Source organism: Poecilia formosa, unplaced genomic scaffold (assembly GCF_000485575.1).
Source record: "Poecilia formosa unplaced genomic scaffold, Poecilia_formosa-5.1.2 Scaffold78, whole genome shotgun sequence".
In the NCBI taxonomy this organism is placed as follows: Eukaryota; Metazoa; Chordata; class Actinopteri; order Cyprinodontiformes; family Poeciliidae; genus Poecilia; species Poecilia formosa.
Window position 1 is genome coordinate 1,930,489 of NW_006800017.1, and position 13,593 is coordinate 1,944,081.

General features: G+C 40.9%; 1 protein-coding gene across 2 annotated transcripts in view; it reads left to right on the plus strand.

Moving 5' to 3' along the window:
* LOC103141000 (mitochondrial import inner membrane translocase subunit TIM16-like) overlaps positions 1 to 13,593 on the plus strand; it is a 112,051-nt gene that overhangs the window by 33,917 nt on the left and 64,541 nt on the right. For both annotated transcript variants that reach the window (XM_007556386.2, XM_007556390.2), the window contains exon 9: positions 368 to 450. In XM_007556386.2, coding sequence (XP_007556448.1) covers positions 368 to 450 — 83 coding nt within the window. The remainder of the gene's footprint in view (positions 1 to 367; positions 451 to 13,593) is intronic.

Sequence of the window (13,593 nt, forward strand, 5' to 3'; positions counted from 1 at the left end):
TCCCACAGCATGATGCTGCCACCATTATGTCACCACATGGAATGTATGTTCAATGTCATAAGCAAGTTAAAGTTTCGTCTAATCCAGACTTCACAAAATTAGCCAACTTTACTCTGGCTTTTATTTAGGGTCATCAGATAAAAAGCAACTTAAAAAATATGCAAGAAAAATTTCCCTGATAAATAATAAGAATAAAATAAATAGGTCCTGTCAATTTTTTAATTTTAAACAAGGTACTTTCATTAAAATCAACAAGATTAAACCCCACTGCAGGTTTTCCTAAATATACATGCTTTATTTTCAGTATTTTGGTTTAAATATCAACCTTCCTGTGGTCACCTGTATTGTCGTGTTGGTGAATGTGCAGATGCGGACTCGTGAAGTGAGACTTTGGGACAGCAGGAAGCTGAGCTCTTCAGTCAGCTCGCTGTCACTCGGCACCTCCAGCGGGTGAGTACTGCGTCGTCTTATTACTCCCAACAGCAGACTCGCCCTGTCATATCGCTGACCCTGTTGCGCTTCAATACTCATTTGTCAGTGAGAGATCATGTGTTGCTGCACAAAGTGTGTCCCAGTGAACCAGAGATGTAAAAACTGCTGTACGGCTGGCTTAAATGTACAATCCCAGAAGTGTGTAGACCTCCCAGAGTTTTGACACCGTCTTTCTACATTCCTGCCATTTCCTGGGTCTGGTCACACACACACTGACTCCTGTCATGTCTCAGCAGAGGGGAGGTTGTATGCGAGTGTGTGTGTGTGTGTGTGTGTGTGGGGGGGTGTGTGTGTGTGTGTGTGTGTGTGTGTATATGCATTCAGCAGAGGGTCAGGAAACGGCAGCAGACTTACTGTCATTTCTCCAGTCACTAGATTTGTTTTTCCTAACACTGCTGCAGAGGACCGGAGGGTAGAAGGAGCGTGGCTTGTCTCCAAAGGAAGAAATGGGGGGAGGGAGAGGGTGGAAGATTCCTTACTCAGTTCCAGTTCAAGCATTTCAGTGCTGTTATAAACAGGTTAGTGGGCCAAGTTGGCCTAAATGTGAACTGGAAGTGATTTGTCCCAGCTATAATTGAGGCAGGACAAAAAGCAGCACCTCTGGTGACATAATCTCTAACTAATTTTGATCATTTTTTTTGCTCTAGAGAGTGTCTAGAGTCTTTAGTCCTCTCTTATGCTCTGTACCATTCAGTTCTGCTCATAGGTTTTCTGTTGGATTTGGATTTGAGACAGCCATGGAAGAAGGTTGATTTTTTGCCTCTGAGTCATTTATGTATTGATTATGGCTCACGATTATACATCAATATTCTGCAGTTTACCAGTAGAATCCATCAAATTTTTATTCACATTATCTAGGTATTTCAAGGAATTCACTATGCCACTGCTGAAACAGTAACTTTTCATTTATCAGGAACGCTCGCCTAAAGTGTTTTGGAGGGAGAGTACAAGGCATGCCATTTTGTTTCAACATTTACTCAAAATTAGTTTAATTCAGTCAGTTCTCTCATTTTAGGAGTTTAAGCTATTTGTCTTTTGAGGTACAAATAAAAACATGTATACGTTTCTTTAGGAGACATTTAATTCGTTATATTTATGAAATGTTACAAACATTTTCTGAATTGAAGAGAAAATAATTCAGTTTCAAGGCTATGAAAGGATTTTTTTTAAAAATCTCATCAACACCCTGCTCACTGTGCAGGTGAGGGAAAAATAAGCTGTGGCTATCAACTGGTATCTGGATTTAGATGACAGATCGTCATCAGTTTCAATAAGTGTAGAAACTGAATAATAATACTCAAATGAAAAGTCGATTTTTTTCAGCAATAAAATCGAAATAAATACATTCCTAACATGGGTGCTATGAGGTTTGCTGTAGCTACAACATATCAGATTTTTAGATTGTGTACATATGCTTAAGGCTGAAGTATACCTGCATATGTTTGAATTGTTTTATCACCCTGAGATTACAAAAAAATGCTGAATATGTGGGGGAATATAATTTGTTTTCTCCATTTCCTGACGTGTCTAATCGTTGACACAGCAAACCCTCGCCACTTATCTCCATTTCCTTCCACTTCCTCTTTGACTCGTCTGAGGCGAACCGTTGCCCCTCGACGTACCTCTCCGCAATCATCACATTTCTTTGGAGCTGTCTCGCTTTTCATGGAAAGAGAGGATATTTTCTGCCACGCGTCACGCTGTTTCGGCGAATTGTCAAAATATGCCTGATGGGATTCATACCATATGTCTGGAAAAATCCTTCTGGTTTGTCCCCTAAACCCGCAGAGCTGAGTGTTAATTAGTTAATTTTACTGGAGAGTTTGTCTGTGGTGTCTCTACTTAGAGACAGAGGAATGTTGAAGTTGACCAAGAAATATTTTAAAACTGCTCCTTTTGTTTGAGTGAAAATACCAAGAGTTTAAGAAAATATTGTGAGAATATCTGGTGACTCATCATTTCCTCCTTTGGCTTAATAGTCTTCTATGATCCTTCATGCACTTTTTTATTAGCATTAATCAAATTTAAATTGCTCCTAAAATATCATGAGCCGAATTTCCTGTATGTTTATACTCATTTAATTAAACCAAAAAACGTCCCCTTGGATGTATGTGTGAGTGTGCGTGCTCCACATTGGTTGCCCTGTTTTAAATCACTTGAATCATCGGTTCTGATGCTGTATCATAGAGCTATTATTCACAAAGCCACATCACCAGATGGCTGCACACCAGCACCGATATAGGAAGCAAGCAATAAAATGACAGATCAGATGTTCCCCTGAAATGGAGCATTCTGTTAAGAGAGGATTTGTTTTATTGTCTGCACATGGTTCCCGTGTCCTCTTCTTTGCTTTGGTTTGAAACTGTGGTACCTTCCAGGGTTTGATCCAATCATCTGTCACAGACCATGAAAGTATCATGGTCTGTGACATGAGTATTCGAGATGAGTAGTTCTCTAGAGGTTTCAGTGAGTTTATTTTTTGGACTTGGTCCCCTCCTGCACACATTTGGTGCTGAAATATTATACCTCCATTTGAGTGACCTGATGTGGTCAACGGGCAGGTTAACCAGCTGACGATTCTAGCAGTTCAATTCTGCGTATTAATAGATTCACAACAAATATTTAAAGCCAGTTTAGTTATATAAATAGATTTAATTTTGACTGTCAGTTTATTGCGGTTCAAATTCAGTTGACGATGCAAAGTGGTAATAAAAATTATTTTAATAAGAAAGACCATACGAATGCTTTAAGCTCCTGACTATGCTTAGCCTGTGTGGCGTCTGTGGAAAGGACAGGATCCGTTTTAACAGAAGCATCGGTCCAGGAGGGTTTTTCTTTGTAAGGAAAAAAATTAGAATTATCTCTTTAAATTGCTTTATGTGGAAAAGAAACGCAGCTAAATGGATGAGTGCCGAGCCAGAGGATAACCAGTAGAAATGCAAACCACCAGAAGTGCAAAGAAACAAATTATTCGTGCAGCTTTCACTGTTATGTATGCACAGCAGCCATACTGACACTGAACTTGGGCTGATTCTGGACCTCCGACATTCCAAGTCAGAATTACATTTGCACCGCACTTACAACTTTATCAATTAGATAAATATCTGCAGGTCTCTATGCATCATCAAAATATAATCACGTTTGATTATGTTTTGGGTCAAAATGTTTGGTTGGCAAATGCTCTATTGGGGGCTGAAGAAAACCCGAGTGGAGTTTTTTGTATAATTTTGTTACACAAGGCCAGAACCACTAATTGTATTTTCTTGACTGGATATCAGCAGCCTTTGTTGTTCTTTTCATCTAAAGTAAAACCTTCTTTTCTTTGGCCTTCAATATAATTTTGTAGCTCCTTTATAAAATACCTGGAGGTCATGTTCAGAATAATCCCAGTCTGTTCCAGATATGTTTTTTTCTGAAGTTACAGCAATGGTAGTTGTTACAGACATCTGCTCCTGATGATTTTAACCTTGTATTTAATACACAGACTCAAGAGGCATGGGGTCGTTCTTGCAGCCGTTGTGGTTTGCAGACTAGTAATGAGTCATAATGATTCCAATCTCATTGGGCTTGCATGATGTCTAAAAAGTCTATCATTAGCATCGGGCTGTCCTCAAATTCCCTTTGGACTTGTCTTAGGTCTTTTCCAGCTTGTTATCACGGCAAGTTATCCGTGGATAATTTCGTCTTAGTTCTGCTTGCTTGTTTATGACCAGGAGTCTCTGCAAGAGCCCGAATGTGCTGTTCAGACCGAGACCTTGACTGCATTTTTTTTCTCTGCCCTTAAGCTGTCCAATGCCAATTATGCACAAGCTGCCGCGGAAGCTCAAAGTCAAAACACTCTTATTGGGACATTTCCTCCCCTGTCATCTCAGAGCTGAGGTGTATATAAAGACAGATGCATTGTTTCTGGTCTGTTTTTGATTAAATGACTTGTGGTAAACATGTTGTGTAAGTGGAGCGGCAAGCTGGCTTGTATCAGGTTAGCTGCGATGGCCACAAAGTTCAGCGAGATTATTTTTTTTGGAGCGTCACAACACAAAGAGGCCTGGTGTCACGAGCCAGTAAAACGGGGTTGTGGCTGGAATATAATTTGGAGGGATAATAATGGAGAGGAAATGTTTACTTTTGGGGTTTAAATAGAGACAGAAAAAGTGAAGGATAGAGGGTGATGATCCTGAAGAGAGTATTTTGGACTGCGCAACGGTTACTATTACCACAAACTCATTTTCCTTAGAACTGGCAGAGCTGGTCATTTGAGACGAACTGGAGCTGGATCTCTGTGTACAAGTGTTCCCCTCATGCTCTTTCCTCCAATAAAACAGAATTATAATAATGAGTTTAATTAGGCCTCTAAACAAGCTGCAATCAGTGAACTTTACAACTGGGCATGATTGCAACCAGGTTGCTGCTTCAGTGCTGTAAATGCTATGATAGCTATGTATACTCTGCTACTTCAGCACCTACAAAGCCCTAAACTGTTTCCATGTCCAACTCTTGCGCAAAGCGCCTTGCAAAATTATCCGTTCACCTCGCGTGTATTTATGGTTTTCACATTTTCTCAAGTCACAACCACAACTTGTAAGTACTTGTGATTTTTATGGAATACACTAACACAGTAGTGGAGCATAATTGTGAAATGGTTGAAAGCTGTTACATGCTCCTTTGCAATTTTTTTTCCAAATAAAAATCTGAAAAGGTTGATGGGTGTTAGTGAAGATAAAGATCTTTTAAGGTGTGTCTCAACCAGCTATGCACCGCGGGAGCTTTTACAGATTCTTTGCAAAACACTCAAGATTAGTCAAACTGGGTGAACGTCTGTGAACAACTGTCTCCATCTGTCTTCCGATCTGTCTTGAACAGCTTCCTTGTCTCTGCTGAAAAACAGCATCACAGGTACGTTTTCATGCGGGTTAAAATGAGGCATTCTGACACGTTTGCTGTGTCCATGCATTGTTTATTTTTCACTAAACTGCAAACTGGACTCTCAGTGGATTTCTTTCTTGGCACTTTTCCATAAAGCCCAGATTTGTTGAGTGCACAACAAACAGCTGTCCTGTCAACAGATTTTCTCACTTGAAATGTTTACCTGGTGAAAACCAGCCCCTTATTCCACACTTCACTTCTTACAGAGGGGTCTGGACCCTTGGCTATTGTGAAACAAGTGCTTGCTGGACGCGAGGACTACGCTGAAAAGCCTTTAGTTTTACCCAATCACTAACATTTGTCTGTGATGAAAGCAATGTCCCAGTTTCACGCTATGAAGCTTATCGGAAATTGCCTACTGTAAACAACCATCCTCCACTGCAAAGAGAGTGCCGTCCTGAACAAGACGACTGTTAATGTTAATATTTGTTGTGGCAAACGTGGACCGAAAGGCTTTGTTGACTTTTTCTGCCGTTGTCGCTAAAACTGCAGGCAGACCAGCAGTGTCACAACTTCTCGTTCTGTTCTGCTGTTATTCTCTGAACAAATAGGAGGCCTGAGTTGTTCTCTCAGGCCTTCACAGAACAGGTGGTTTTATATTGATATTATATTAGAGCCCAAAGGACTCCTATTTTTTTTAAATGGGTAACTTCTAAAGTGACTTGTTTTGGGATTTCCAAGTAAAGGGATCTGAATACCAAAACATGCCACACTTTGTAGAGTACACATTTATGCTCAGCGTCGTGTTGGTCCATCACATCGAATGCTTGCAAATTGTCTTTATGTTTGTAGTTGCAAAATGCGAAAAGGGTGTGGACACTTTTGTGAAACTCAGGACAGATTGTGAGAATCAAGCGTGTCAGAATTGTAACCTTTCTGGCTTTGACCCGTTTATTGTCCTCTGTAACTACCATACATGTAAACGCAGCTACATGCGTGTCTCCTCATACTCCCCATCACGAGGAACCTTCACTCCATGTCTTTTTCTTGGCCAGCGGCTGATTAAAACAGATCGCGGTGACCCAGAGAATCCAGCCTGTTGATTGGAGAAGACGAAAGCCTGTCCCCGGAGAGCCGGCCTCAACGTTTCCCCAACCCAATCACAGGTTACACAAAGAAGTTGCCCTTTAAGGGAAACATCGCTGACAGACCGAGCTGCTGGTCGATGGAGAGAGTCTCTTGTGGTGAAGAGATGGATGGAAATACCTCAGGTGTGATGTTTAAACTCACATTCCCCTCTGGTTCTCCTCAGCTTTTTTTTTTGTGTGTGTGCGCGCCCTTGTTTTTGTACGTGGGTCGGGTCGGGCCGGGTTTTAAGGCCCAGTAAGTGGGTGTAATTGAGCCAAGCTCCCTTTAATCAGATGGATTGAGTAAAAAGGGACCCAGATTTTTGCAGAACAGTCCGCTCCTTTCTCCCACCATGGCCCAGTTTCTTTAAAATCAGTCCCAGATGAAGGCTTTCCTGTGGGGATTAGGTGCAGCTGCAGCACCGCTAACCATACCAGCCCTAAATAAAAATCTTATTCAACTGATAGTTGACCTTGATTCTCTTGAATTTATTTTCTAAGAAAAAACACAAAGCTTTGTTGTTTGGATGCAGCCCAAGACATTCCTCCCAGTGGTGCAACTTCAGTCCTCAGGTAATCCTCAAGGGCCAAGTCAATAGTTCAGCTGCAGCAGCCCCCCCTCTCTCTATCAGCGACGACCACTGGGGGGATGGTATGGAGCAAAGATGTGACCGCACACGCTCCGTCAAAGAACCTGAACTCAATGGCTTGACAGCTGAAACACGGTGTCTGGAATCTGTTAGTCATTTGGGGTTTCATCGGAGAGAGGGAGTTTGACCAGGAAAAAGAGGATGAAAAGGAGTGGGAGGCAGCTCTAAAATCCCCTCATATATTTCTTTGATAGCGATATTATCTCTCTGAGCTTTTATTCACTCTTTAAGGACAAAGACGTGTTAATCTTGGTCTGTTTTGAGTTGTACGGTGAATTCCTGATCATCCCTCACGCTCCCTGTTTCAAGTAAAAGTATTATCAATCTGTTATTCCTGATCTTACTAATATGTCAGAAATTGATCTTCAGCAAATCCTTCCTTTATCCTTACCTTACAACCCATCATGCCTTCTGCCTTTCACTATTAGACTCCTCATATTGTCCTCTTCTTTGCTCCCGAGCCAACATACACTTCCTTGCTGACATATTCAGACCTCTGTGGTTTTCACATCCCATTACGTACAACCTGCAACATAGTCTTAGTGTCTCATGTCTGGTGCGTGAAGTGTAAGGAAGGCTGCATCCTCTGTACGTTTTCCCTGTTCCCGTTTAAGACATGATGATGTCCACGCTTCACCAAAAAGATGGTGTTTTGAATGTTGACCAACTAGAAGTAGAACTCGTTAGAACGTGTCGAGTTCAGTCCAATTTTTTTATGACTGCGCTGTTTTTTTTTGTTTTTTTTTTTGTTTTCTTCTGCTGACAAACAGTAATGCTGACGTTTGAATGGTGGCGCCAAACACACGGAAGATAACACTGGTCAGGTCATGAGCAGAAGAACAACAACAGTAATGTTTTCTTTTGTTGGAAACGCATGGTTTGGAGATCTGCTATTTCCCCATTTGGGTCATTAATCTGTTAGAAACCACAACTGCAAGAATGTAAGAATGGTATGTACGTGAATGAAATATTGTGGGTCAGCTGTGCTGGAAACTCTATGAATGCGGCTCTGATGACGTTGATGCCATTGAAGTTATGAATGTAAATTCAAGTATTGTTTTCCTTCGAACGCAGTGAGGCACTACCCCTTTTTGATCTATCGCGGCAAAATCCAAGTAAAATCTATTCAAGTCTGTGGCTGCAATGTGCAAAACGGGATAAAGTTCAAAGGGTAATGGTGTTTTTGCAAGGCAGTGTAGGTAAAATCAAAGCTGGGAGCTGGGCTTTGTGGAGGTGCTCGGGTCTGGATTTCTAATTTAAGTGTTTTTTTAGAGGCGAACTTAATGGGACTCTGCAGATCTGGTAAAAAGCACATGGAAGCTTGCGGAGCGTTTGGCAGGGGATCTTTAATATAATTCACAGAGGGTTTTGATTTCATCCCGCAGGTATGCGCTCAGCACTCCAGGGATCAGAAGGACCCTTTTGTGTGAACTCGCCACAGACGGAAAAATATGAAGTCACTCACCCCCACCTTTAGCTGCACCCTCTCCCCCTCCCTCCGTTTCTCTCTCCTTCCATCCACCATTGCTTTCCTTTATTTTCTTTCATTGCTCGGGTTATGCACAGAACGCAGAGGATTCATGGTGAAAAATGTTTTTTTTTTTCGCATTACGCTGCAATAAAGAATGCCAAAAATTGATAGCTTATTTTGGAGAACTCACTCAATCCTGTCTTAGTTTCAGAGTTTGAGACGGTGTCAGACTTCACCTTCCATCATTAACACAAACAGCAACGCAGTTACACTTGCAGCTGTGGATATAGTTTTTCCTCCAACATCTGGAAGAAATGTCCCCTTTTTTTTTTTTCTTTTTTTTTTTTCCTGCCTCCATTATCATAAATGTGCTTGCAGTACCATTTAGGATCTTTGCCCAAGCAAAAGCCTTCACTTTACTTTGGCACATCTCGAATCATTGTCAGCACTTCTCTTACTGTGCAGCGGAGTAAGATATCCAGAAGCTGAGTGCGTGATGGCAGAGTTGATGGAAGATCCAGGGCTAAAGTGGAAACAGCACACGCTGTTGACTTACAACATAAATTCAATGCTCAGAGATGAAGAAGCGCATTATTTTTTGCTTTGCTAATGAAGAAAATGTGCATGGAAAGCAGCATGTTTTCATAACTTTCAAACCAATGCTTTTTTTTAATATATATATATATATATATATATGCAAATGTTTCATCTTTTTGCTTCAGCTTCACTGATCTGCGTTTGTCTCCAATATCAGCTTATATTTCCATGCTACATCTTTTTTTTTTTAATCCCTGCCTATAAAACTCTAGCATGGAAGTTTAATAACATCTAAGATTGTCTCTTTCATGGGAATTAAGGTACTGTTGCGCCGCAGAGTCCTGCTTTGTTTCTGGGCTCCGCTCATCTACGGGATGCCTGCCACCTCTTTTTATTTATTTATTTTTTTTCCAATTGTGGTTTTAAAAGGATTTGAGTGATGGATAGAAGTGTGTTTCTCATTAACAGACGGTTTCCTCTGCCCTGCACCCTGCCTGCACGGCCATTCTGCAGCCTGGCCTCAGCCGCTGCCTTTGGGACCGCTGCAGATTGGCGGCCGGTCACTGCACACCTCTTAACCCAACAAAGAATAAAGGAAGCATAGTAAAGTAGAGACAGAGGGACTGGAAACATGGATGGACAAAGAGCTGCTTGTGTAATTCAGATGAATGAAAATCATGAAAATCTCATCCAAGAATAATACTTAATGACTCAGTTCATCAAAATTGTTTTACTGGTGATCAAGGCAGGTTTTTAAAAACTTTATTTATTTTACCTTCTCGCCATTTTTAGTTGGCAGTCGTTACCGTGACAGTAAAGTCTTTAAAAACTGCAACTCTCCAACTTGACTTTTGAAAAATTGACGCAAAAAATTTTATGTTGTGTAAAACTTTTAAGCTGTTCTTTCTCATGGTATTGTCATCTAATGGGCTCGCAGCTCTAATAGTGCAGATGATTTAATAAGATCCAGTTTACCACTCTTCTGTGATTCTGGTCTAATTTAATGTTTAAATTGAAGGCAACACATTTGGAATCAAATTATCCTTTGTAATTGACTGAGAATAAACACTGTTTCTCAGCAAGAGTTTATTTTTTACTATGATGGTAATTATAAGTCCTGTACCACGAGCCGAAGCGCATAATGCATAATTAATCCAGCAGTTGTGCATATTAACCTTTTAGTGACTTAGCAGGAAGTAAATACATGTGTTTTGTAGATTTTGAGGAATGAATTGTTTAAAATTTTGGTTTTTATATATCTACACTGTTGATACGCTGCCATACGTCTCTTTGTATCCATGGAAGTCTAGATCATTGTCTCTAAAAAAAAAAAAAAAAAAATTATAGATAAAATATTTGAGCTATTTTTTTATTGCATTTTCCCAACCCTCATCTCAAACAGCAGCTTTTTCCTCCAGATTTAAAATCTGGAGGTATTGTGGATAATGCCTTGAAAGCCCTCATCCACATCTGGAACTACATTTAATCGAGCAAAATATACTTTTTTTTTAGTTCTGGTAGGAGTGAGCAGACTTTTCCTATATTTTTAATAGAACTGGCAGGCCGGGTGGATTGTCTTCTTCATATGATCATGTTTCCACGATAAAAACCAGAGATCTGTAGCCTCTCTCTGGCAAATCTGCCAACAGAGGAGGAAAATTTGAGAAAACAGAGGGACATTTTTTTAATAAAGACCTCATCTGATCGGTCCAAAGCAGGTGGGCCTCATGTGCTTCTGGCTGATGTCACTTCCCATGTGGGCCCCATTTGTCTGCCCACACTGTGGAAACGTGTCACCGTCGGTGAGGCAGGGGGCAATACTCCATGCTTCGTTTAACTGGAAAAGTGTCGAGGCGCACTGCAGCTCCCCGTCTGTTTATGTTTGTGCCTATGCCTACTTGTTAACATTCCTATGTTAACACAAGCGTGTTTGCCTTTATGTGAACTGTAAGTGGACAACAGAGACAGAAATGTTTGGGAAAGAGTTGTTCAGCCTGACTGCCTGTCAGATATCAACCGTCTGTATGGAAATGTTATGACAAGAAAAGCTGCTCTGCACCTGCATCGCCGCGGCCTCTGTTCTTCCGCTCCGAGTTGTGTGCCCGAGTCTGCGCAAGTGCTCTTGGCTTAGACAGATTAAGAAAAATTCATCAAAATGTAATTAGTGGGAGAGCCATTGATGTGTTGTTGGCCAGGAAATAATTCAACAATTGCGCAAAGGAAGTTGGAGTAGAACTGAGAAGAAAAGGTAGAGGGACCCTTAGGGGGGGAGAACCAGCTGAGTCTGTCTGAAGGAGAGAAACGTCTGTAGACTTTCCTGCTCCAATTTGGTCTAATAGCCGTTTGTTTGAGGCTAGCAACAGTATTTCAGAAAGGTCAATTATTCAGCCATGTTTTGAATGGACACTTATTCGGCCTGTAAAGGCGGGTTCCCGTTGTGCCTTTGCTGATTTGTGCGCAAATATATATTTTCTGGCAACGTAAGTTCCTGAAACGAGCTTGTCTTGTTCTGCTTCGGAAAATCAGCTTTAAGAACAAATTTAACACACCAATTTTCTTGAGATTTTCTCCCTGTAAGTGTCCTACCATTTAGAACAGCCATTGAAACTTAACATACTGTTCCTTTTAAAAAATGGATCATACCCCTTTACCTTCTTCACATTTTTTGTGCTTTTTCACATGAAGTAGCAGCAAAAAGATGCTTGTTTTCCAAATTTTTTCCACATTAAAAAAAATCTGCATTCATGTAACCTGAGACAGTCGAGTTTTGCTGCAGGTAAAGCTGCCAACTCATTTTAGGATGATTCTCTTCCAGCTTTGAACATGTAGACACTGAAATATGTCTCCATTGTTCTTTGAAGATTATCTGTGATTCTCTATTGGATTTAGGTCTGGACTTTAACTAGATCATTACGACACAATGTAAGTCATGATATTTAAAAGTAATTAAATTCTGTCTGATCAATGCATGTTTCCATGTATCTGCTTTATCTTTAATAAACGTTCACAGGTATGTATTATAGGAGTTCCCTCCAGAAAATCTGTGCTGCTCAGTCACATAGACATCTGCATTCATTGAACCTTCTGCCGCACCGCTGTAATGACACGCCTCAATAGATCTGCCATTTCCTTGTCCTATTCAGAACTTGCAGACCAATGCCAAACAGCATTCATCATCACTCAGCAGGACGTGACAGGTGGAGTGATGTAGACCTGATCGTCCATGTCTCTTTTTAGCCATGCGTTAAGGGCGCTGCACACATGCAGACGATGCTTTCAGAGATGGCACTTCCGTCCTTCATCGTCGTCGTTTGCTGGTTTCTGTTCAGCTCAGTGAAATCACTAAAGTTGTCTGGATCTTTTCTCTGTCATCTACAAAACTCTCACTTGTGCTTTTGTTTCACATTTTTTGTGTTATGTTCGCCTGGTAATTCGAGCATCGGTGCCTTCCTGTGCCTACTGCTTTTCCTTCCCAACAATTTTTTATTTATTTATTTATTTATTTTTATCTTTCAACTACGTAGATGAGCGAGCAATGCCAAGTGTTTTTCACCAGAAAAAACAAAAACAGCATGGAGAAAAGAGAGCCACTTGGGGTTAGGGGGAATATTTCAGACACTTGTTTCCTGACCGTCCAAGTGGACAAAGCTGTGGGGCAGCAGGCTCTTTATCTCAGTCCCACCTGGGGGCTGGGAACAAACCTTTCACTAGCACTGGACTGAGAAAAACACAAACCTAGTGGGGGAAAACTGTCACAACTTAACTTCCAGTCACAGTGATGAAGTGCACCCTATTCTTCTTCACTGTTACCTACACATGCTGGCCGTCATGGTCAGTCCATGGCCCAGTTGAGCTGTAAAGCTGTGAGAACTCACAGCTGTGGACTGACGGATTGTTTTCTGTCTTTTCACAAGGATCACCTGAAAACTACTATGAAACTTAACGCAAAAAACCCGCATACAACATCAAACACAGCCGATTTCCTTCAGAAGTCACTTAAATTGTAAATATAGTCCTTCTGTGCTGCATCCCCTAAAAACCTTGGGGGAAGTTGTTCTGACCTATGTGTAAAACACTACAGGCTGAAAATAGTTACTTCACATCACTGTAAAAGTGCCTTGTATCCCTTATCGTGTTGCATCATGCAAAATTATGCACTTTGAATTGATTTGTCACATAAAACCTCCCGACCACATATCTTAAAGTTTGTGGTTGTGAATGTGACGAAATGCGAAGAGGCTCAAAATGTACAAAAAGTTTTGCTTGGCGGTTTATTTTCCATCTTTCTTTACTTTCAAGAAATTATTTTTATAAACCAATTAAAGCTGAGGCTGGTTCTTGTTAAAATTAATTCTGCCTAAGCTGCTTCCAGGGTTTCATTTCATGAAACATAAGCAGGACATTCGGTGGCAAGGGTTTTCCACGTTATGATATGTGCAAAGTTGATGTGTTT